At 47.1% G+C, this 26,138-nt stretch overlaps 1 protein-coding gene across 1 annotated transcript in view; it reads left to right on the top strand.

Annotated features, from left to right (window-relative positions):
• The window catches only part of Wwc2 (WW and C2 domain containing 2), a 167,998-nt gene that overhangs the window by 93,630 nt on the left and 48,230 nt on the right, over positions 1–26,138 (top strand). The window contains exons 5-10 of the mRNA XM_041673724.1: positions 8,373–8,452; positions 13,313–13,442; positions 14,436–14,582; positions 15,677–15,750; positions 19,508–19,750; positions 25,412–25,501. Coding sequence (XP_041529658.1) covers positions 8,373–8,452; positions 13,313–13,442; positions 14,436–14,582; positions 15,677–15,750; positions 19,508–19,750; positions 25,412–25,501 — 764 coding nt within the window. The remainder of the gene's footprint in view (positions 1–8,372; positions 8,453–13,312; positions 13,443–14,435; positions 14,583–15,676; positions 15,751–19,507; positions 19,751–25,411; positions 25,502–26,138) is intronic.

The raw sequence follows: 26,138 nt of genomic DNA, 5'->3' as shown, positions 1-26,138 counted from the left end.
TCCCCAGACCTGTTTCCTAGTGAATCTTTGACACAGCTTATGTTGTGCCGGGATGTGTGGTCTTAATTAAGGGCATTATATATTATATACCTGTTCTATTCCTTGTGACTACAAGGTAAGCCAGAGAGAGCTGCCCACCTTGGGAAGGTGTGTCTGTGAAGAAGAGGATGTGAGACATTCTTTCTTCTTGCCCTTATCTCTGTCGTTAGATGGTTGGACAGTTGAAAATGCTTTTCAGAAGCAGTTAGGCCCCTGACTCTGCTGCTGTTGTCATTTTGGAGCCTGCTTTGAGCACCGTGGCTGGTGTGGCTGGCTTAGCTAGCTCTTCTAATTCTGGCCAGGTAGCACTTGGGGAAGAAGCAATTGGCTGGGTAGCACTTGGGGAAGGGATGGGTATTATTATAAAGTCTCTGGAGTCACACAGTCTCCTTTCATAGGTTGTTGTCTGAAGGTGGTAGTTGATGAAGGAACTAACTGCACCACTCCGTCACCTACCTGCATTTTAAATCAAGCTGACAGTTTTTAGGTATAAACAAACAGTTTCATACTTCATTGCTTTGATGGAGCAATATTACCAAGTTACTGTGTGGCTTTTCCTGGGAAGATCTACAGGTGCCAATTCACCCCAGATAGAACATCAATTAGTCAAAGAAACTACCCTTACTTAGAGAGGGAGAGGGAAAAAAGGAAGGAGAACGGAGAAAAATATATAGCTGTTCAATGAAAGCAATTTAAAAAAGAAAAACCAAAAAAAGAGAAAAAAAGAGAGACTACCCTTACTTGGTCCATCCTGGTGATCTAGGAAGGCTAGTTGGGTCACATAGTAGGAACATAGGTGAGGAGTAGCTTACCAAAGTGTGATACCTCTTAGATAGATGTATCACCAAAAAGCCCCACCCAGTGTGACTGAGGACTCATGACAACTGTATCTCTGGGGTCTCCTATTGAGATAATTAACACAAAATATCACGCTTTAAGCGGTGTTCTAAATGATGTAATAGAAGTCCTATTAATATGCTTGCAATAAAAATATGCCATATAATATGAATCGCTACAAATGATTGACATTTCACTACACATGAAAGATCTTTGTATTTATATGAATTCTATCCAGCCTGCTTGGGCACCGTTGCCAGCCTGGGAAATCCTATTAGATCATCGCATAAACACACAAACACACACACACACACACACACACACACACACACACACCTTGTCTTCTGACTTTCAGATGCTGCTGACCTCACTTCTGAGATGTAATGACCAGTGCTAATTTGTAACCCCAGCATTTACATTAGATGTTTTATTCTTAGAATGTTTAGATCAATTTATTTATTAATAGATGATATTTGGCTAAAGAATACAGTACAACTTTCCTAGTGGTTTGAACGAAACTAGGAAAAAGAGGAACCTGAAAGAGAAGCTGAGAGAAGACTGTCCAGTACAAGAGTTATCCTCATGCCCTGCTAGGAACTTCAAGGTGATTTCATAGCACATTTGTGCCCTTCTTTTCCCCTCAAAAAATCAGTGTCAGGCCTTGAAAAGAAATAACAATCATTTCATGGATTTAATGATATTTTATTTCTGTTTTTCTCTAATGATTTTGACCTCTTTGCCTAATTTTAAGGGCTCTGTACCGCAGGCTAAGTAATATGCAAATGAATTCCTTCCTCGACATTGAGTTGTTGAGCGATTTGGAGATTCTTCTTACTCATGTAAGTCACTAGCCTCTCCACTCTGACTCTCAGACACCCTCGTTCTACTGTGCTTGGAGCCTTTTACAAAATTAAATGCAGTTCACTTCTCTAGGAAAGGACATAGTGTCTTTCTGTATTAGACATTATATAATATATGTGTGTGTGTGTATATATATATACATATACATTATATATATATATATATATATATATATGTATATCAGACAGTATTGGCCGGGAACAAATGATCAGTTTAGATGGTTTTTATGAAACCGGAACAAACAACCATCCAGAACAGGAAAAGAAAATTTAAAGCACACTAAAGAGAATTATCTTAGATTAAAAACAGTTTATTGGGATTAGAGAAGAAATATGGTTGAAATACATTGTATGTTTATTTAAATTCTCAGAGAATAAATTAAAGCACACTAAAAGCTTTCCTTCTTTTTCCTTGTTTTCTTTCTTTCGTTCGTTTTGAAACAGAGTCTTACTCTGTAGCACTATCTGTCCTGGACCTCACTGTGTAGACCAGACTGACCTTGAGTTACTAGAGATCCACCTGCTTCTGCTCCTATCCTAGGACTAAAGGTGTACAACACCACAGTGAGATTAAAATACTTTGTACAGGAAAGATTAGCCTCCTTTTTTGGATAAGGGAGAGCAGTCTCATTATCTTTTGTATTTCTGTCACATGTCCTATAACATCTTTATTCCTTTTTATTTTAAATTAAATATTATTTTTAATTAGCAAAGCATTGGGTTTTGTTATGGCACTTTGAAACATAATTTGTTTCTGTTGCCCGTCCCTGCCTCCCTATTTCCCTCCCTCCCTCCCTCCCTCCCTCCCTCCCTCCCTCCCTTTTTCCCTCCCTCCCTCATTTTCTTCTCCCTTCCCTGAACCATTTGATCCATCTGTCTGGTTTTGTATCATATATATTCTATTACCTTTTTCCTGTCATGGTTCCCTTTCTAGTTTCATGACAGATAGCCCCCCACCTATGTACACATTCAAAGCTGGTTCTATATAGGAGAGAGAACATGCAGTGTATGTCTTTATGAACCCCAGGAAAACAAGCCTGACCCCATTAACAGTGACTCGTTCCACACACTTCCCTTCTCCAGGCACCCGAGTCCCAGACTCCAGCCACTGGTTTACCCAGCCTCCCCAGACACGTGTGTTGTGGCCGTTTCACACAGATGTCACTGCGGTGGCTTAAGAACGGCCCCCATAGGCTCCTATTTGAATGCTTAGTTACCAGGGAGTGGCACTGTTTGAGAAGGAGTAGGTGTGGCCTTGTTGGGGTGAGTGTGTCTGTCATGGAGGTGGCCTTTGAGGTTTCAAAAGCCCATGCCAAGCCCCCCACCCCCGTGTGTGTGTCTGCTGCCTATGGATCAAAATGTAGAACTTTCAGCAAGATCCAGCACCTCGCCTTCCTTCATGCCACTGTAACCCCCGTCGTGATGATAATGGACTGAGCCTCTGAGACTGTTAGCAAGCCCCAATCTGAATGTCTTCTGTAAGAGTTGCTGTGGTCATGGTGTCTTCTCACGGCGATAGAGCACTGACTGAGACTGTCGTCTGTAACATTCTCTCTGCTTTAGTTGTTGTCTTTGTTTCCGTAATGTCTCAAGGTCCCTCTGGGCAGTGGCAGCATCCATCAGAACAACAGCCCTTTGAAGTGTTGGGGAACATACTGTGTGTGCCCTCCAGCCAGTGACTATGCATGTATGCATGTTTGTGCAGATACATTTTCATTTCTCTGGATATTTGCTTGGAATGGAATTGTTGGGTTATCTGATAACTTGCTGGTTAATTTTACGTGTTTATAGAGAAATTTTACATTATTCTCTATTATTTTTATCTTCAGACAGTATATTTCATAGATGTTAATATATTTTTTTCTCAATAAAAACTTTTATTGGAGCTTAAAAAACATTTCATTCATTCATCCTGTTTCTTATGGCAAAAATCCATTAATTAGCCCTCACGAATGGTCCAGACAGCATCTGGGGCTCCGTTGTCCTTGTTTTTAAGTTTAGAAGTAATGACTTTGGTCTTCTGACCATCTTGAGTTGATAAGCTGGGTAGTACAGTCTTGGCGCAGCCTAGGAGCAGTAGTCAAGAGAGATTTCCAGAAGGGGCGGGTTGACAGTTGCCCTTTCTTGTCTTATAGAGGAGCTCCTCGCAAGACAATGGAGAGACCGAGAAAGGGGAAGGTACTCATTAGTAAAATACCATTTTGCTCATTATAGCTTTAATGCTGCCGGGTTCACCTCGGGGGCAGCCTGGGAAACCTGCCTGTCTCCTGATCTTTCAAAGGCTTACAGGTTTCGGGTTTACCTTATTCCTGTCACCCTCTTCAGTCACCTGCTCTTGAAAGAGAGCAGTGCACTAGGACTGCACAGCGGGAAGAAGCGCTGTGCTTGACCACAGCGTCTTCCCAGTTTTCAGAAATAACTTTGAAGTCAATTTAAAAATGTCAGTGGCTTTAGCTTAGCAGTAGACATTGCAGGGAATGTGCCAAAGCCCTGGGCCTCTCGCCTCTCACTGCAGACTCGGGGTTTGACTCCGAGAAAACTGGTACATAAGATTAGATGGTCGTTCAGGCTGAGAGGAAGCCCTGACTCCGGGCGTGTGGGCTGTCCACATCTTCCATTCTGGGCCAGGGAAGATCGATGACTCTCAGGTAGGAGAAAGGGTCACAGGTGCCACTTAGGCCACTCAGCTGTAATTCTAACGGGAGCTTTAACACTTCCCCTGGGCTCCAGCCTGGTCTCTGCTAGACTGCCCACCGTTTTCTCTGCAGGTCCCATACTGCTCACTTCTACGGTAAGAACGGGAACTATACCGATTATCACACATTGTTGTGAGACTTGAAGACTGGTGTGATTATCACCATGCCTGGATAATAGAACTGCCTGTCGTCACCTCTGTGGAGAGCGGGCGAGGTGTGCAGGTCCCTGCCGGCGTAGCCCTCCAGCGGGGCTAGGTGTGCAGGTCCCTGCCGGCGTAGCCCTCCAGCTGGGCTAGGTGTGCAGGTCCCTGCCGGCGTAGCCCTCCAGCGGGGCTAGGTGTGCAGGTCCCTGCCGGCGTAGCCCTCCAGCGGGGCTAGGTGTGCAGGTCCCTGCCGGCGTAGCCCTCCAGCGGGGCTAGGTGTGCAGGTCCCTGCCGGCGTAGCCCTCCAGCGGGGCTAGGTGTGCAGGTCCCTGCCGGCGTAGCCCTCCAACTGGGCTAGGTGTGCAGGTCCCTGCCGGCGTAGCCCTCCAACTGGGCTAGGTGTGCAGGTCCCTGCCGGCGTAGCCCTCCAGCGGGGCTAGGTGTGCAGGTCCCTGCCGGCGTAGCCCTCCAGCGGGGCTAGGTGTGCAGGTCCCTGCCGGCGTAGCCCTCCAGCTGGGCTAGGTGTGCAGATCCCTGCCGGCGTAGCCCTCCAGCTGGGCTAGGTGTGCAGATCCCTGCCGGCGTAGCCCTCCAGCTGGGCTAGGTGTGCAGATCCCTGCCGGCGTAGCCCTCCAACTGGGCTAGGTGTGCAGATCCCTGCCGGCGTAGCCCTCCAGCTGGGCTAGGTGTGCAGGTCCCTGCCGGCGTAGCCCTCCAGCTGGGCTCCAAGCTCGCGTTTTTTACATTTGGGACCCTGCATCTGAGGGTGGCTTGGAATGGAGCACAGAAGCAAACACGTGACCTTCCCATAGCTAGTGAAGAAATGTGGGTGAATTCTTACTTAACTCCATATTCACAAAACCAAAGAACAATAAGAAAGAATGGCTGGCTGGAAATCAGATCTCTTCTCGTTTGTCAATACAATGGGAGTGAGTTGTTTCATAATTAAGAAATAAAATCCATTTTATTTTCAAATTAATATTTGGGAAATAAGAATCATCCAGGTAATGTACCAGATGCCCTAAAACAGAAAGGTTTGTGCTTACAGCTAATGTTAGACCAACTAGATGATGTGAGCGTAAAGACAGCTCAGACTAGTGCCGTGTGTCATTGCCATCCAGTACACAATGAAATCCAGAGGCCAGAGATTATTTCTAGAGTTTAAAGTCTCAGTTTTTATTACGTGTAGTAGGAATGTTTGACACGAGCTCCAGCAGCTCTGAGTGTGCCGTGCTGGGTTGTTGGTGTAGGTGCCCCGTTGCACAGTGCTAGTGACCAATGATTACCCACTGAGCAGCAGCTCCCCGCCCGTCCCTCTAGCCCCTGGAAGCCATTCTCCCTGCCGTGAGTCTGACTAACTTGAGTACTTCATGTAAGGAGAACCGTGTGCTAGTTATTCTTCTCTGAGTGGCCTCTTATTTAACGTAGAAGTCCTCACGGCCCATCCATGTTAATACATATTGCAGAATCTTTTGACTTTTATGAGCCTGAGTACTATTTCACTGTGAGTATCTAGCATATTTCCTCTGTTATTCGTTTTTGGACACTTAGTATTTTCACCTCTGTGGTGAATGTGAGGAGTGCTGATACCCCTGAGATACGGAATAGTTGAAACACTTAGATTGATCTGCACTCTCTCCCAAATGACTCTAAGTACGATGCTCCGTTTTCAGTGCACCTACTGATTAGTTTAATTCCGCAGTTCTACATGGTCTCAATAACAGTGCTTACCAACTCTCTTTTCAAAGGTAAGAGCTTTCAGTCCATCTCTCTGAGTTGCTATTGACTGTTTGATATACTCTTTTTTGTTGTTTTAAGTAGAAGGGTTAGTGTCTTTTTAACAAAAAGCATGAGAACGCTGTCAGGTACACAAGCACACAGGGAATGAGCTACTGATTACTCGTGGCTCCTTTGACATGCTAATAGTGAATGTCTTTCCAACGCACTGGGAATGCTCCTTCACTCTTCTTGCCACCTCCATCTCCACCAGGCAGCCCCGCCCACCTCCATCTCCACCAGGCAGCCCCGCCCACCTCCATCTCCACCAGGGAACCCCGCCCACCTCCATCTCCACCAGGCAGCCCCGCCCACCTCCATCTCCACCAGGCAGCCCCGCCCACCTCCATCTCCACCAGGCAGCCCTGCCCACCTCCATCTCCACCAGGGAACCCCGCCCACCTCCATCTCCACCAGGCAGCCCCGCCCACCTCCATCTCCACCAGGGAACCCCGCCCACCTCCATCTCCACCAGGCAGCCCCGCCCACCTCCATCTCCACCAGGGAACCCCGCCCACCTCCATCTCCACCAGGGAACCCCGCCCACCTCCATCTCCACCAGGCAGCCCCGCCCACCTCCATCTCCACCAGGGAACCCCGCCCACCTCCATCTCCACCAGGCAGCCCCGCCCCACCCCAAGTCATTTCTTTCTTCTGGATCCCAATAGCATTGCTCTTACTTCTTTTTGTAGTTACAAATTGAGTCTTTTTTTTTTTTTCGAGACAGGATTTCTCTGTAGCTTTGGAGCCTGTCCTAGAACTGGCTCTTGTAGACCAGGCTGGCCTCGAACTCACAGAGATCCGCCTGCCTCTGCCTCCCGAGTGCTGGGATTAAAAGCGTGTGCCACACCATCGCCCAGCACAAATTGAGTCTTGAAATATAATTGCTTGTATTATCTCCCCTGATAAAATATGAGTGGACACAAAGTGAAACATTGGCTTAAGCTCTGACAGAAAATACTGGGTATCTTCTTTAACCTGGGTACTGTGTTTACAGCCATGTGCAACTCCCACAGCTCCTGCCTTTTCCGCCGACCTCTCTCACATCCGCTGTGCATGTTCCCCTCCTACTTTGTCCCCCACTCTTTCAGCTTATTTTGTCTTTTCCCTGGGATTTCTGAATACACTATGAACTGAATACAAGTTCAGAAACACACTAAACTATGGTATAACGGAGGCTTAATGCTTAAAGCTGTAGCCTAATATGTGAGAATGAGTTTCCCCTGCTTCTGAAGACTGACAGTACATTGTCACTAAACACCAGGCACGCGCTACCTTTCTGAGTTGTCATACTGTCCTGTCACTGTTAACAAGGAATATCATAGGAAAAGTATTTCTGTCTGTGCGATAACAAGTATTTATTAATCACGTGTTTTCTTTGTCCCATGTGGACTTTGGGGATACCTGTGGTTTTCTGCAGCTTGCTGTCACCAGGGACAGTGCCCTCCTGCAGCTAGTTCTTGAAGAATTCTCTGAGATAAATAACGCAGAGCAGCAACATAGGGAGGGTGGCCTGCGAAGTCAGGTGACAGTGAACTAACCAGAGATATATGGGAGGAGTCAGCCTTGAGAGGCTTGGGCAGAGCCTTGGGCAAAGGGATAGCTAGCTGTGAGTGCCTGCCTGCTTGCGTGCATGGTCGGTCCCTGAGGCATGTGTCAGTGGGCATATGTGAGAAGCCAGGGCATGGCTGGCCATGCAGAGCCCAGTAAAGGAAGGGAAGAAGTCCAGGGTACAGAGTTAGTTGTATGTGGTTACAAGCTCTACTGTGACCCAGACTGACTGTACCACACAAAGTCAAGGCCGGGATGATGTCCAGCTCATCACAATGTTGAGTAAGTGAGGGTGAGTAGTGGTGCTTGTACATCACTGATAATTTATATATAACTCATAAACCTCCCATTGAATTTATGCGATGGAGAAGTATTAAAATCTTTCTTAGCTTACTCACGTATGATCTTTTGAAATAATGTGCTATTACTAATTATTTATAAACATTAATGGCCACTGTTTTCTCACGAAGGTTAAAAAGCTGAAGAGAGAACTCTCGCAGATGAAGCAAGAACTTCTCTACAAAGAGCAAGGCTTTGAAACACTGCAACAGTGAGTACTAAATTACTAAAATCGACGTTACAGCAATTCAAAGCTCCCTAATAAAAAACAGATATGTAGTAATAGAAGCCCAGACGTGGATAACTGAGTCCACAGAAAGCCTGAGAAAGCTTGGAAAAGAATAGAGTAAAGCATGTTTATTGTGGCAATTTCTTGGGTCTGCTCTGCTTGCTAGAGGCAAGCAAGCACTCTCATCTAAGAGAGGCTTTCCTGACTCAGCGTTAGCTCTACTGACTGGGCTCATGCTAACACTGTCTCCCGCGGTCCCTGGTCCGCAGAAGCCTGAGGTTTCCATAACTGTATGACCACAGGAAGCACCAAAGCTCTCCTTTAATAGCCTTCAGCTGCTTTCTGTGTCCTGTGCTCAGGCATGGCCGGGTGCCATCAGCGGCAGGGCAGTGTTCCTAGGGCTCCTCCTGGCTGGTGTCATGCTCGGATAGGTTTCTCAGCTTCCTCATTAGTGTGTTAGCAATGCCAGGCCCACACAGGAGCCACCTCTCTGGGAAGTACCCAGCTCCGCTCCTGTTGCCTAGTCTGCCTTCTGTTCTTAGAAAATCTGCTGCCTATATGTTTTTCTTTGGGTTCACCTTCTTATTTAGCTTCTCTAGGATGGCGAATTATAGGCTCAATGTCCTTCCTTTATTTATGGCTAGAAACCAAATGTGAGTGAGTACATCCCATGTTCCTCTTTTTGGGTCTGGCTTACCTCACTCAGGATAGTGTTTTCTATTTCCATCCATTTGTATGCAAAATTCAAGAAGTCCTTGTTTTTTACTGCTGAGTAGTACTCTAATATGTATATATTCCATACTTTCTTCATCCATTCTTCCATTGAAGGGCATCCAGGTTGTTTAGACCTGGATGGAGGTGGGTGGTCCTTGGACTTCCCACAGGTCAGGGAACCCTGATTGCTCTTCGGGCTGATGAGGGAGGGGGACTTGATCTGGGGAGGGAGAGGGAAATGGGAGGCGGGGGCGGGGAGGAGGCAGAAATCTTTAATAAATAAATAAATTTAAAAAAAAAAGAAAATCTGCTGCCATTCAAGGCATTACTCCCATTAAGTAAGGCTCGTGACTGTCACTGGCCTACCATGAGCTGATTGTTCTTCGTGCTGAATGGTGACTTGTGCTTCTGACCCCCACCCACCCACTACTCTTGACCAAGTCAGGCACATGACTGTAATTTCAGGCCTTTGTTGCTATGATTCGGCCTTCTTGCCTCACAGAATCGGGGCACTGACACCCCTGTAGGTCCACTCACCCTAGTGCTCCCCAAACCTGCTGCTAGAGGAAGTCTGGAGACATCTGCTGCAGGTCCCCAATGCCAGGTGTATTTGGTGGTCTCTCGGTAAGTCTCCAGTTTAGACTTGCAGCAGCAAGTTTAGATTCTGGCTGCAGACTAGAATGACCTAGATGCATTATAAAGTAACCGTGTGTCAACAACATACAGCAGGGCTTTGCGGCAAGAGGAGATCAAACAAAGAGTGCCAAAAAATAGTTAGCCGTGTGGTAGACATTTTAAGATACATGAAATTATAACTCAGGGTTAAAGGTTAGCCAAACTCGCTGGGTTGTGTTGTGTTGGTATGACAATACGCTGTTGTTTCAAAGCACTTTGCCTGCAAATCCTTCCCGTGGGCATCTGAGGCATCTGTAAGACTGTCGGTAGCATTTCGTGAAAAAACAATAGACATCTGTGTGGGAAGCCGCGCTTTCTCTCGGAATGAGCCGAGAACAGAAAGATACAGTATCTAAGGACAGAGACCTCTCCTGTTGCTCTCAGGTATAGACAAAGCAAAGCCTTATCTTCCAGCTGCTGCCCCTGTACCACTAGAACACCCACCAATAGCTGGTAGACCAGAGACCAGACTGTAAAACAAACCTCCGTGCTAACGCCACGGAAGATTTGTTCATTTGTTGTGTCTGCGGCAGTTTTCTGTAGCGTTTTACTTCTTCACCACAGACAGGGATCCTGTCAATGAATCTTGAATTATAATGTGATTTGTCCTTGATTTCATTTTGCTTGGCACAACAGTTTTATGCTGGGTTAATAAATATCTTTCTATGTTTCTCGGTTTATGCTCACAAATTTGACGGCGGCCTAACAGTAGTGTCGCTTGTGTTTGGAGGACCCCGGGAACACCCTGTGCCCCCCCAGAAGGGAAATGATAGCAACACTTAGCAAATCAAAAGCAAGTGTGCCCCCCATGAAAACAAGTGTGCTCCCCATGAAAACAAGTGTGCTCCCCATGAGAACCCCGCTCCGCAGCAAGTCTTCAGAGGAGTCACGCACGCCAGTGAAAATCTCTTTCCAATATGGAGTAAACGTTTTAAAGTTTAAAAAGAAATAGGGAAAAATTAAGATTCTTTTCCTTCAAACAGAGAAATAAAAGTATAGAACTTCATTTTAAAGGCAAAAGGTGGCTAAGCCTATGGATCTGTGTAGCAAGAACCACGAAAAAGGTTAATAAGCCATTAAACTACTTTATATTTTTCTAGTCAGGTCAAAAGAGGGGGAGGAACGTGGGAAAGAGAATGTGGAGGAAGAGTGAGAGAGAGCGGGAAACACGAAGTGGAAACGAACATTAAAGTCAGGAGGTTTGAGGGAGGGCTCCAAATACAGTAAGGTAGCCGAGAAGTTTCCGTCAAAACGAAAAACTCTCAGAAAATTAACCCAGTAGTCTAGTTGGACTCTGGGTTTTAATTTTTAAGTGGCAAAACGTGTTTCTGAACTAAGGGCAGGTTTTACCATTGCATACGGAGGGTTTCACATGTGGGAAGAAATCAGTCTTGCTCTGCAAAGTCACTTTGACACAGTTTCTGTCATGTAAACTTTTTATGAAATCCCAGTTTGTTTCCTGTTTTTGCTTGCTTGCTTTTAATTTATTAAGTGCCTTATTTGAAAATGCAAAACAACATCTGGAAACAGCTTTGCTTTAGTTAGTGAGCCTTCACCTGTGTTAAGTTGGCGGGCATAATTCTTTTTGGTTTCGAGACAGGGTTTCTCTGTAGCTTTGGTACCCGTCCCGGAACTAGCTCTGTAGACCACGCTGGCCTCAAACTCCCAGAGATCCGCCTGCCTCTGCCTCCCGAGTGCTGGGATTAAAAGCGTGCGCCACCACCGCCCGGCGGCGGGCATAATTCTTTGAGGAGCCAAAGAATACATTGATAAATCTCTTCCGAAATAAGTGAAATTAAGCAATATTCGCAATGTTGTTTTCATGAACTATTCTAGCTTAGTGGTCATAAGAGCCCTCAGCCAGGGTCTGAACTTTAGGATAGTCGCCCTGCTAGCTGTGCTATGTGGTTTAAGAGTTAAATTTCCATAAGCTTTCCAGCCCCGCCCCCCCTTCTTCATTTGGAAAAAATGACAATGGGATCACCAAGGTCCACTTCCTACACTAAACTCTGTATGTGTGTGTGTGTGTGTGTCTGTGTCTGTGTGTGTGTGTCTATGTGTGTGTGTGTGTAATTCTGTGACTCTGTTGCTGTACTTCATTATCAAATGACCTTATAATCAAGCTTATTTTGCTAGGCTTTTAAAAGCTTAATTGCTTGTTCAGTAGCATAAAATATTCACTGAAATGGTACTCAGGGAGATGCGTTATCTACAGACTGCGCTTGTTTGAGTTAACTTTGTTTGGCAGCGTTGAGGCGGTGTCGTGTTTTATTCAGATGCACCTCTCACATTGGAGGTTCATATTAATTATTAAATGGCTTCAACCAGATGAGCTCCGGGTCCGTTTCCTTCTGATTCAGTGTCTGCCATTCCTCTGGAGGGCCCATGATAAGCAAGTCCCAAAGCAGGTCTGAGAAACTGTGTAGAGCTGCAGGCTGGTGGGGCAGAGGCATTATCTGTAAGCAAAACCCTAGGTGTATCCAGAAGGAACCCTGGAGGGGCCTTAACTGACGAGAACAGGATGCTGATCATGACCGGAAGATCCAACAACTTCTTTTTTTTTTTTTTTGGTTTTTCGAGACAGGGTTTCTCTGTGGCTTTGGAGCCTGTCCTGGAACTAGCTCTTGTAGACCAGGCTGGTCTCGAACTCACAGAGATCTGCCTGCCTCTGCCTCCCGAGTGCTGGGATTAAAGGCGTGCGCCACCATCGCCCGGCTGATCCAACAACTTCTTAAACAGAAGTAGGAGATTTGGTTGAGCCCTTCCCAAACAGTGAGTCTCCAGGTCCTCTAGCCTACAGTAATCATGATGTACATCTGTGGGGACCCAGGACAGATTGACGCACCGAAGAGCTCGATACACACTGGCGGAGGGGCACAGCTGCCATCTGTCTTGTTCCTAAATTCGAATTCATTCAGCAAGGCAAGAAGTTTGATCTCAATTCATAGCTTTAGTAGATACTTTTTAGATGTTTGACAGAAACAAGAAGCCGCACAATCCAAATATCGCCAGAGACTCACTAGTACAAATAAGACCTGTCAGGCACTTACTAGAGACTCACCATGCCGCCGCTGCTCTGCCAGGTGTTGCTCGGGCCTCATGCCTGGGAACTTCAGTGGCCGCTGTTGCGTCTGCTGCTGCAGTGTGGCTGGTCCCTGCCAGTTTTCTTTCTTGGCTGACAGATAAGGCTGAGTGTGGTAAAGACCGGCTCAGCCAGCATCAAGAGCAGCCAAGAATATGTGTGTGCCTGAAAGTGGGTAGGAGGGGGTAAGATATGATGCAGTAGGTGAAGAAGTTGACCATGAGGGGAAGAAAGCGGCACTCGGTCTGTGCGTGTCCTGCAAGGGCAATGGTGCAAGGTTGTCTGCCGAGGAAGGGACTGAAGCCAGCGGTTCCTCTCTGCACTTACCTTTTTATATAAACCTTCTTTTCCTTCTCCTCCTCGCTTAACAGAATTGATGAAAAGATGTCTGGAGGCCAGAGCGGGTATGAACTTGGTGAAGCCAAAGCCATCCTGACGGAACTGAAGTCTATCAGAAAAGCCATCAGCTCAGGAGAGAAAGAAAAGCAAGATCTGATGCAGGTATGTCGTGGGCATCCGTGTCTGTTCGCTCCCCTACTCCTGCTGATGGTGCCCACCCTGGATAGTTACAGGCTCTGAGGAACACATGGAGAATGAGTTGGTTTCCTACTTGCGTCCCTTATGAAGGCAGGGCTCAGATGTCCTTCTAGATTGAGTAGAGTCGGGGGAGATGGAGCCCGGAATCCATAGGGAGAGCTTGTATCTTGGCACACCCCTAAACCCATGGAAGCTTCATGTGGGATAGATTATCAGGGTTCTCCCTACGAGTGACCCTCACCTAGGGTCCACGGGAGTGGGTCACCATCATCAGTAGGTAATGGATATGTCTCTTGGGCTGGGGGACGTTGGCCCAGCCAGGAGCAGCCACCGGTACCTCCAGGAGAGCTGCTAGTTGATCCCTTTGTTTCTTTGTACAGTTTCCAGCCTGCAGATCTTAGCTCCTCAGATCCATCCTCACACAGGGAAACAGAACGGCAGCCGGCAGTCTGAATATCTGCGCCTGTCGGAGCCCTGTCCTTGTCTTGAGGAATCTCCCTTCTGTCCCTTTCCCTCTACCTCATAATTTAAAAATAGAAGAAGACATTAGGGGTTCATCACCATCTAGCCAGGCTTCAGTTAGTGTCTCTGTCCGGTGTTAGAGCCAGCAGTGATACTTGGGCCTGAATCCCTTTCCCAGCCGCCTGTAGCTCCAGCTCCAGATCAGACACCCTCTTCTGGCCTCTATGGGCACCTGCACACATGTGGCGCTCACACACAGAGACACACACAAAATACATGTATAACAAATCAATACACAGCTAGATTCTAGTACCCACAGGAGAAGGGAGGCCACCTGCTAAATATGCTCTCACACACTTCCAGAATCACACACCTGTGCAAAATACACAGCGGAGTCCCGACTTTCACCACAGAGCCCTTCCCTTCAGTGGTACAATGGAAGAGGACTGCCCTCCTGTGTGGTAGTCTTAGGAGGTGCTGTGTGCTTCTTGACAGAGTCTTGCTAAGCTGCAGGAGCGCTTCCATGTGGACCAGAACATGGGCAGCTCGGAGCCAGACCTGAGATCTAGTCCTGTGAACTCCCACCTCTCTCTGTCCCGACAGACCCTGGATGCTGGGTCACAGACAAGCATTTCTGGAGATGTAAGTAGCCAGAGGGCATCAGCTGTCCTCCCTGGGGGGGGGGGGGGGAGTGAGGGGCACAGGGGAAGGGGTGGGGAGGGACTCTAACCGGAGCTGGAGAGTAGGCACTCAGTGTCTCGCCCTCCAGATTCAGCCTTGTCTTTTTCCGTCCAAGTGCCAAGTGCGCACAGCCGGAGCATCCCCGGCTGCATTTCTTTACAGATGCTACTGAGGAGGTAGACATTACCACCCAGTTTAATCCCCCCCAACTCAGTTTACAGACGTGTGAACCAGAGTCACTTCTATGAACACTATGGGGAATGGAAACCAAAGAGGTGCTTTCAAAGCTGACGGCTCCTCCTCTGCCAGAGCCTCCCGGCACCCACATCAGGCAGCTCATGACCTGTGACTCCAGCTCCAGGGGCTCTGACAGCCAGATGTGCCCCCCAAACACACCCTCACGCCACAGACTCTCACACACACGTCCATGTGCATGAGTTCTTGTTTTTGAAAAAGAAATCGTTTTTATAAATTTGAAGTTGAGCATTTGTGAATTATAGCTTATGTTTGAAAATATTTCCTATGATCTGTATATCATTATGTCCCCCTCTTCCCTGGGAAAAGCCGCCCACAAGTGTTTAGGTTTGTTATGTCCCCACTTATATTTATGCCTCTCAGATGCCTGTGCTCTGAAAGTGAAGCAGACCGTGCTGACAGTAGGTCTCACCTGTTAGGAAATTAATTCCTGAGGTTATTTAATTTACATTGCATGTAGTTATGAGTTAAATAATGGAAATTTTGGCAAAGAAATCAGTTCCATTTCGTAAATTTCATTGACCTACACACCCTTCATAAACTCGCAGACACCAGACACAATTGCCTGGTGTCTTTGTCTTGGATTTAATCTGAGCGGAAAGCAGTGCGAAACTCTGCAAAACAGATGAGCCCGGGTGAGGACGCCTTTCCCCTGCTGAGTAAGTGCGGTTTAACTGGAGCTTCCCCATTTCACAGCCATTTTCTCCAGCTTTTCAATTACCCGGGCTTCCTAGAAACAAAAGCTGTTTACTTCATTCATTAGCAGAGTTAATTGACTTTCTTCCTTCTGTTTTTACTAGATTGGGGTGCGGAGCCGATCAAATTTAGCTGAGAAGGTCAGGCTGAGTCTCCAGTATGAAGAAGCCAAAAGAAGGTGAGGGCCAGGTGCTGGCTCGCCGTGGTCGGTGGGCTCCAAGGATGGTCTCTTTTTCAGTATTAATCTTTGTGGCTATGGTGACCGGTGTGGCCCACTCCCCTGCTATTGTCACCAAGCCTGCCCTTGGGGCTTTAACCTGTGAAGGCCGCTTCCTGTCTTCTAGCTCTCTCTCCACCCCCTGCAAAGTTCAAAACTAAAGAGAATTTCAATTTCTTTTTATTTATTTGTTTTTTGAGGCAGCGTTTCTCCATGTAACTCTAGCTGTCCTGGAACACAAACTGTAGACTGGGCTGGCTTCAAACTCAGAGATCCGCCTGCCTCTGCCTCCCAAGTGCTGGTTTAAAGGCATGCGCTGGATACCCAGCTTGAATAAGGAGAATTTAGTGAGAAGTATGGGGATGAAGGTTTCCCCTTCCCTTTTGGGAACAAAGTCTGGAGCTTTGTATAATGCATCCAATTGAAAGTGAGATGGTTGTTTCCTCGGCCAAAGCCCTGTGCAGTGGCCCAGCCCTGCCCCTTTGCTGGGACTTACCTTTGAGTAGCCCTTTATCCTGAAGGCTCCTACTGCTACCTAGGAGGAGCTGCGTGTCTGCTCCAGCTGACAGGTCAGGGAAGGAGGCGGGAATCTCTCATTACTTCATAAGCTCTTGGGTTCTCATCTTTTTAATTCCTCGACTCTGCTGGGGTTCAGTACAAGAAACCACAAGGTCCTGAAGTAGCAGGTAGATACTCTTACTCTTACCTTATCACACCCCATTCAGGAGTTAGTTTCCAAACAGGTGAGGTCTACTGTCAGCACGGTCTGCTTCACTTTCGGAGCACAGGCATCCGAGAGGCATAAATATAAGCGGGGACCTAACAAAACTAAACACTTTTGGGTGGCTTTTCTCGGGGAAGAGGGGAACATAATGATATACAGATCATAGGAAATATTTTCAAACATAAGCTATAATTCATAAATACTCAACTTCAAATTTATAAAAACAGAATGACGGTGAAGGTCATTCTGCTACCGCTGATTTCATTATTTGTCTTTTGAGAGCTTAAACACGCCACTGATTGTCACCATTCAGGAGACTTTAGGAGAAACTGCGTGGTCACCTTACAAGAATCTAAGGAATGTATTTTGTTCCTCCTCAGACCGGGAGGCCCTCCCAGAGTGTTGAGGCTCCTACCATAAAGAGGACCCTCCTGACCCTCAGACATTCGCATGTGTCCGTTATTACTCAAGACGATAAAATTTTAAAGCAATTGACCGCAGGTCTTAGAGGTTATCTGGCTTTAACAGAGTGAAATGAATATTACTGTATTACAATATTTGCCTCTGTATTAGCCAGTCTTTCAAATAATTCTTGGGTCTTCAGTTTACTGAACAGAAATCCAAGTTTCGTTCCATAAATGATTGACTACATGACCTTCAACAAGTTCCTTGGTCATTCTGAGTGACATTTAAGTCAGCTAATTTTAATGTCTCTAACTTCCCCTGGTAGATTTTAAATGTCTTGAGGCTAGGAAAGCCTTTTTGATTATATTATCTCCTTTCGAGGAACAGAACTGGGAGCTTGCTCTCAGTAGCTTTGGCTGGTTGGTCTTTGGTGTGGAGGCCCAGGCTGTGACAGCTCTTCCAGGGTGGCATAGTCAAGGGTCCTCTCGCTGTGAGCAGCCCAACCCTGTAACAGCCGCAGCTCCTTGGTTCTGCCATGGACAGAGCCCAAGATTTACATCCTGTTTTCTAAAGGCTCGTGGCCATAGCTCAGAGTTAAAGCACCCCGGGGCTTGCAGCAAGTCTTCTTAAGGACTGCCCCTTGCTGCCTTGGGTCACCGTGAGCTTTCCCTCCATGGTGATCAACTGTAACAGTTAACAACCTCTAGTGCTTGTGTGACACTTCCCTGCCTAGTTCCTGGAAGTCCCCTCCACATCCTCCCTGCCACATCCGTGTGCCCGTTCCAAAATAAAATCCAATGTCTGCCTAATCGTGTGCCCTCAAGTAATAAATAGATAGATACCTTTCTTCCCTGTGCCTCGCTGTTACTCCCAGCTCAACCGGCTGCTTTGGGCACGTCAAAGCTTAGGCCATTGTTTCCTCGCCATTTGGCTGTTCTGTTGTATTATTGGAGCTGGTTTTAGGGTTTCTGACAGGTTTTAGGTTGCTGACTCTCAAGGGAATTTGCATGTGTTGAAAACGCGTTTTCCTCCTAAGTTCTTAACAAGGGAAGACGTGAGTTATTCTTCCCTGAACCTGTTTTCTCCTCCAACTTTTGTTTTATGTGCTCAACGAAGCTAATAATATCATGCTTATTTAGCGATTTGATGATTAATTCCTGTACGGGGAGACAGTTGTTTCTGGCTTTGTGTTTAAAGCTGAAGAATTGCCGATGTTACACCTGTCGTGAGTACAGCAGAGATGGAAAGAGAAGCACACTGCATATGTACCAATCCAGGATAACTTTTGCTTTTTAAAAAACCACAGTAAGAAACTTAAGGCACAGGGGTCCAGACCTGCTTCATTCATATCTTTGTTTTGAGCTTTTTCTCGTAATAGTTTCTTCCTTCAAAACAGGGGAATTCATCCCTTTTTCTGTCTGTTTCTCTTGTGTGGTGTTGCCGCCAGAGCAGCCAAAGCTGCCATCCATTGGTTTATGTAGGGATATGGGTTTCAGTGGTGTTTGTCTGGGTCTTGCCCTATGACTGATGAGCCGTCAGCTTTCAGTCCGTGGGAAGTCGTGATTGGCTTCCGCAGTGCTGTAGGGCAGGTTGTTTCATTCCGGAGACTCGGCGTTTGTGCCGAATTGGGAGTTATGCAAATCTGACCATCTCTAACTGGACTCGAGACATCCGGAGGTCCTGGGTCAGCCAAGACTGTGATGCCAGAGGCTTTACAGCGGTGCTTTTCCCCTTCACTCTGTGGTTGCCACACTAGCAGCCTTTGCCTTGCTGGTTAAGGTCCACCATACCTGCCCCTTGTGTAGCCCAATAACCAGATAGGAACATAGGTCAGAAGCAGTAACGCCTGAGATGGCCCAATATTACTCAATAATTAATGCTTACCATGCGAAGGTCCCACTGAGGGGAGATTTCCCAGTGTGAAGTTTGAGAAAAGTGGGGTGGGAGGAAATGGGGCCCTGCCCATCATCCTTGGTGATACGAAACCTTAATGAGTTGATTTTGCCTTAATATGGGTTGACCGAGGCCCCTCTCCTGTCTCATTTCTTCCTTCTGTGATCTGCTGCTACCTCAGTTTCTACCCAGCTTTGGAAGTTACCATTTGACGGGGGGACTCTAACCTACAACCTGGCATTTTGGGGCACCCTGACATGTTTGTTTCTTTTTTTTTTTTTTTTTTAGATTTATTTATTTATTAAGTATACAGTGTTCTGTCTGTATGCATTCCTGCAGGCCAGAAGAGGGCACCAGATCTCATTACAGATGGCTGTGAGCCACCATGTGGTTGCTGGGAATTGAACTCAGGACCTTTGGAAGAGCAGGCAGTGCTCTTAACCACTGAGCCATCTCTCCAGCCCGACATGTTTGTTTCTTAATGGAAGCTCCTAGCTAGCCCTCCCATTACCCCGCACACATCAGGAGTGCCTGACTGTGGTACTCTACTTTAGGTTCTCCGCTCACGTGACCTGGAGTGTGTGATTGCTGCTTGCTCTCTGGGAAGATGTAGATTGCAATTGCACCAGGACGTAACCTGGGCTGGTTTCCCTTTTCCCAGGAGTCCTAAACACTTGTGTCTTCTATGTCTTTTAGCATGGCTAACTTGAAAATTGAACTGTCAAAGTTGGAGAGTGAGGCCTGGCCCGGGGCCCTGGACGTCGAGAAGGAGAAGCTGATGCTGATCAAGGAAAAAGAAGAGCTTTTGAAAGAGCTGCAGTTCATCACTCCGCAGAAACGCACGCAGGACGAGCTGGACCGCCTGGAAGCAGAGCGCCAGCGACTGGAGGAGGAGCTGATGTCCGCACAAGGCTTGCCGAGCAGGGCTCTGGCCGAGAGGTAGGTGTGTGTGTGTGTGTGTGTGTGTGTGTGTGTGTGTGTGTGTTTCTGGGAACAGGGTGACTTGAACCTATGGTTGTGTCTTAAGGTGACGTTTCCCCAGGTTTGGAAATCTTAAATATAACTTCTGCTGTTCGTGGACTCAGAAACAGCACAAAACAATTTCATTTTGGCAGAGCAATAAAGCTCACCCTCCTGTGCCCTGGAGTATCAGTTCCTCTGTGTCTATTAGGAATGGGAAAGTGCTCATGACAGATGTCGAATAACTAAGGAATGTTGACATAAAATCAGGAGCGCACTACATCACTGAGTGAGCCTGATAACAATGGCTATAAACTGTTGCTCTCTGAGGAAGATGCTCTAGACTTCATGAAACCGGGCAGCCTTCCTAGGCTCGTTTTTAATACTGACAAGAAGCCCTATGTTTATTGCTTTTAATTTCAAAAGGAAAGGGAGCGACAGCTTGCTCTCTTTGATACCTTAATCAGTCACAGGATGTTCCTTGCATGTGGCTTGTCAGCTGAACATTGCTTCTGAAGCAGAGGCAAGCATTCTGAGCATCTTCTGATTTGTCTGTGGGACGGTGGGAGTTATTTATTCAAAATTACCCAGTGCTGCAAGCAGAGCGTCAGGACTGTTGATCAGAGGACACACGTGTCCCTCGGATGTGAGCACACCAGCCAGAGCCCGGTGCCTGGACAGATCTGTGTTGCTGGCTGCTGTGGCAGCGTACCTGTTTGGCGGCAATCTGTGGCCCTTGAGAACCAGTGCACATCCTAGACCAGCAAGGAGAAGGGTCTGCCCCAGCGGCCTGGAAATGAGTGTATGCATCCATCCAGAACCCAGTTCCTTCTCCTTTCTCATCCTTTACCTCTTGCCTTCTAATCCCTATTTCTCAATGACTGTCCAGAGTTTTAAACATTAAAATATTTTAAACTAAGGGAATGGTGAGACAGGGAGGGAGAAATCTGCGGTTCCTGATTAGGTCTTAGCAAGGGAATGTTTTGAGTTTAGCTGTTTGGGGAAGTCCTGCTGATGCTCCACGTGGCTTCAGCGCCCTCGTTTTAGGGAACATGAGCAGGTATCCTGAGGCAGATCTCTATAGACTGCAGGCATTCGACCGAGTTCTCGCTGTTGCCTTGTTTCCCCTTCTCATCCACCTTCCTCTGCTTTCTCTGTCTCGTGGTGAAAGAAGCGTTAGTTCTGGGTGTGAGGAAGGACCCAGGCAGCAAGCACCCACAGGCACAGGGGTAAGTAAATGGGAAGGGTGAGTTACTCGGGTCCGCATTTGTATATTTTAACTTTCCAGCGAAGAGTCACTAGTGGATGTAAAGAGCGGGTGGCCTTTGTGTCTGCTGTGTACAACACCAGTGCCTTTTACATTGTACAGCACTTTCTAAATCCCGGGGATTGTTCCCTTCATGTCCCGGGGGTTGGTTCCAGAACCTCTCCCTGATACCCAAGCCATAATTCCCCTGTACAGATGTATAGTGTTGACAGAGAACATACACGTGTCCTCTCGGAAGCTTTGAACACTTTCTAGATTATGTAGAATTTCAAACACAAGATAAATGTTATGGAAATAGTTGTCATGCTGTATAGCTTAGGGAACAATGACAAGGAAAAGGCCCACATGTGGTCAGTACAAACTCAGGGTTTTCCCTGGTTGGTTGAATCCTTGATTATGTGACCAGGGTTGTGGAGACTCCCAGTCTCCATGCTCCTCTAACGTTTTCAGGGGACGTCTCTCTTCGCCTTTGCAGCAGGTGAGGGAGTCTGGAAAGGCGCTGGTCCTCCTTTAGCTTTGTTCCGGGGAGACAGGGAACGTGTTCATCTTATCTGCATTTACAAGCAAGCCGGCATCCTGCTTGTCTTTTTTAGTCAGGGATGGTTTGTTCCGGAGTGACTGTTAAACTTTGCACACATATAAAGACTGTCAAACTTCTAGTAGCAGGTTGGGACCCAGCAGAAGCAGGAGCTACATAGTATGTACATACAATAATGATAATATTTAGTGAGAAGCAGCACAGGGTTGGGCCATGTGGGGAATAGACAGTGTGCTTAGCTGACTTCACCTGCGCAGCCTGTCTGCCACTGACCCGATAGATGCGAGGAGGCATGCCTGTCTTTTGTTTGTATATTACTGGTTTTCTGAGCCCTCTGAAAGTCCAGCCACTTGGCATAACAAGTACATGCAAGTTTCCTTATAGTGCCTGTGGTCTAGGGCAGGTCCCATCGCTTTGCAGTGCAAGGGAGGGAGCACTCAGATGTCCCATGGATCAGCTGAGCTCCTCCATCATTGCTCACGGTCCCCTTCCACATGTCCCAGGAGCAGAGCCTTCCGCTGCAGTGTGCACCGGGTCCTCTGCTCCCCAAGCAGACACAGCACAGCAGGGCCTGGCTGTTCTTACTCACGCTTTTGTTTTCTGGACCTTCACGCTTATCACCTATTCTTTACCTTGCTTCCTACCATATAGTCTTATTTTCGCTAGTTGCTTCGATCCAGCTGTCCTTGAACCTGTGTAAGTAAGAGCCTAGCCCTGTAAACCATGCCTCCTCCTCCTCTGTGGTAGAGCAGGTGGTGGCCAGCAACACCCTAGGAAGGAGAATTCACCGGGTGACATCGAGCACATTGTCAAAATCAGACCCTCGGTTTCTTGGTGCTGACACACCAAAGCAAGCTTCCTGCTGTCTTGCTTTAAGCTTTCCTGTTTCCCATCCTATTGTGGGTTTCACATTCTTTCAGGGATGAACTCAAATTGTGGTCTCCAAAGACACTAAACTCATATGAACGCACAGGCATCTTTTGTATCCTGACCCCCATTTCTGCTGCCGCTGTGAGCCCCACAGCAGTGGCAGACAGCTCCCTCTAGCGGCAATAAAGTCTATCTGCACACGCCAGAACTGGACCAAAGAAATTGCTCTCCAGTCCTGTACCCCTTTATACTTTGGCCCACAGCACTGACACTCTGCAAACTGTGGTTTCCTGTAGCTGACAGATCTTTGCTGCTTCACACAAATTCCAAGGGCTCACCACGAAATCATCAGTGCACCTGGATTACTTAAAGTTTTTTTGCTAAGGTATCTGGAGATTATTTGAAACAAATGGGCCAGGCATGTGAGTGCCATCTACTTTTCTTTTTTAATGGAAAGGAGACTGCTTTACTGTATTGATGACATGAACGCTTCCCAGGTGGAAAGTTGTGAGCTCGGGAGAGGCAGCGCCTCCTTCCCTTGGAGTGCTGAGGTAGACACAGAAAGAGATGGCGGCCTGATACATTGCCAAGGGCAACCTGAAGGGCAATGAAGAGAAACAGGACGGATACAGGGTGGAGGGGTACCCTTTATGAGCCCCTTTCTCTCTTTGGAAACTAGACGGGCAGGACTGGGAAGGAGCATAGAGAGCCAAGCTCAAGAAGAGGGCCATATTTATAATTCCCTGGGTGTGCAAGACCTTGTCACCTAGTCTGAGGAGACTTCCAGCTGCCCTCAACTGACAGCTTGATGAGTCCATTAAGGGCAGTAGCTGCTGCCCTGCTCCAAGATCTCCGTGACTTTTCACAGCGCCCTTACCACCCTTCCGCCCTTCTAGTGGCACCAGCAAGAAGTTTGTATAGAGGAGAGAGGAAGAGCCAGTGCCTGCCTTCTGGGACCTTAGCGTCATCTGGGGGAGGGAACATGTGAGCAGGAACACTCAAGTGCAGGCTTTGGGGATGGCTCAGGCAGTAAAGTGTCTGCTTTGTATGCACAAGGGCCTGACTTTGCGTCCATAGACCTGCATTTAAAAACTAAAAAAGCCAAACATGGCTTCAAGTGTGTATTCCTAGTTGCAAGGGTGGATCCCGGGGACTAGCTGAACAGGTAGTCTAGCCAGTCCATAAGGGCCAGGTTCAGCGAACCCAACAGCTCAAAAGATAAGATGGGGCTGGAGAGATCAGCTGTTAAGGCCACTCGCTGTTCTTGTAGGACATTGTTTCAGTTTCCAGCACCCACATGGTGGCTCACAACTGGCTGTAACTCCAGTCCCGAGGGATCTGACACCCTCTTCTGACCTCCACAGGCAATGCATGCATGTGGTGCACGGACAGACACACAGGCAAAACAGCCACACACATAAAATAAAAGGAAAAATAAAACATCAACCTCTGGTGTACGTGCACACACACACACACACACACACACACACACACACACACGAGAATACACGAGCACAAAAGCCAAGCACCAGTAGTTGAGAGCCAGCCTGCAGGAGCTGGCCCAGCGCCCCTGAGTGTCATTATGACCTTGAGAACAAAAGACACTATCCTCCGCAACGTGTCCCTTAGGACGTGAGGAAATGCCTTTGTATTAATAAAATTGATATTTGTTTTTAAAATGTTACTTATTTCTGAAGTATGTCTCCTATTGCCAGAGACACATGTTTTGGCAGTGTTTGGGCTGTCTCCAGACCTTTGTGCCTTCCAATTCAGTTTATCTTTGTGTTAATATTTCTTCCTGATTGAGTTGATTTGTTTAGGAGATTTTAAAAAATAGGTTGTGCTTCTTAAAAATGAAGTTACAAAAGTTATGAAAAAATTAGCCATGACGGTATTCCAGAAAATGGCAAGAATCACTTTTTAATTGTAACATATAATGGAAATTGTGTTGTTGACACATCAAAGGGATAGGTGCCTATAAATAAAACGTGCCCCATCTCCTCACTACCCACGACGTGCGTAAAATTTCAAAGGGTTGGAAACTGGGGAGATTTTCTTTTCCTCCGAAGCCATGTGTCTTACTGTGTGTATCGCCACCTCGCAGGGCTGTGGACAAATGGGGCTGTTCTGTGGCCTGTTGAGCCCTTTCCCAGGCCTTGCTCCCTTTGATCCCTTTAACCGCCTTATCAGGTAGACACAGAAGCATCAAGAAAGGTGAGCCCCGCTAGCCGGTGGCTTTGCCAAAGGATCCCAGGCTCCCAAACAGCAAATCCCAGGCTAGGCACTGAGCTCTGCCTTCCCCAGATGACGTGTCAGGGCCCCGGTTGATGGGATTTGTGCAGGCACTAAGCTTTTCCTTGGATGCGTGACCTATTTTGAACTGAATTTGTTTCGAGATAAAATTCTCCAGTACTCTAACTGTATGATAATCTGCTCCCGGTGAGGCAGAACGGAGCTAGGGAGGCAGCTCTCTTGGACTTCTTGGTGAGATTGTCACTCGGCAGGTTAGCCACAACAGCCTCTTGGATCCGTCTCTCTCACTGCTAAACCTCCCGGGAAATTAGCGGTGCAGTTTTTGTAGTTAAGCGCGATTTTACAGCAATGCCTGCTATATTCAGTACTTCCGGCGACCTTTTACACTCCGCTACCTAATGGTATCCAAAGGTTTAGGTTTTCACTGTGGTCAACGTTGTCATTGTTTTCCCCGTGTCTGGGGCCAAATCATTTACCAACTTGAGAAAGTTTACACTGCCAACACTTAAAGTTTTCCTGGCTTTGGGACTGGACATACCTCTCCAGCTCCATTTATCGTGGCTGTGAAGCTCCGCCCCTTGCTGTGGGCGTCCTCTATCAGGTTCATCCAGACACCCCTCTTATACATGATTCTGGGATACTGAGTTTTTCTGTTGCTTAGTTTGGGTTTCTAAGTTATCATTTGAAAATTAATTTCTTTGTTTTTTTCTAGATTGAAATTAGAAGAGAAAAGAAAAGAGCTGCTCGGGAAGCTTGAGGAGACTACTAAATTAACCACTTCCTTGTACTCACAGCTCAAAAGGTGAGTGAGCACGGCGGGCCCTTGAAGGGAGCGCCTTTCCCAGCACCCAGGCAGGCCCTGGTTCCTCATTGGTTGGTTTTTACTGCTTAAAAGTAAACAAAGAAGTTATGCCCACTCCACTAATGTTTAAATCACCAAGTTTAGAAACAGGTTTCCCTCCCCCTCACCATAAACTCCATATTTAAGTTTGGAGTGCATTCAGAAATCTCCTGCCGAAGGGGGGGAGGGGCTCGCCTTATCTGTCAGTGAATATCGGAAAGTAGTGTGTTTCTGCCGTTACTCCACCTTCGTTCACCAAGGGAGACAGGGAAATCTACCGTGAATAGCTGCCCGTGACTTCCTTACACGGATTAGAATATTCACTCTTGCTCGTGGGTCCACCGCCGCCCTGTCTTCCTAGCCACGGCTGCGACACTGACACTTGCTGTCGGCCTTTGCCAGTCTTGTTGAAGTGTGAGGTTGCGAGGATGGCTCTGCAAGTTGACTTACAAGCATGTGTTTGATTTGATTTAAAATTTTAAGGTGTTTCACTGTGGTTGGGTTCATGTTGCCCTAGCACTCGTAGACCAGACTGGACTTGAACTCACAGAGATCTGCTTTACCTGCCTTTATCATTGTCAAATTAATATATATATAT

This window comes from Microtus oregoni, unplaced genomic scaffold (assembly GCF_018167655.1).
Source record: "Microtus oregoni isolate MIOR12 unplaced genomic scaffold, Mior012 000024F_ref0000369, whole genome shotgun sequence".
Taxonomy (NCBI): domain Eukaryota; kingdom Metazoa; phylum Chordata; class Mammalia; order Rodentia; family Cricetidae; genus Microtus; species Microtus oregoni.
Note: the sequence above shows the minus strand (reverse complement) of the source record. Positions and strands in the feature narration are given on the sequence as shown.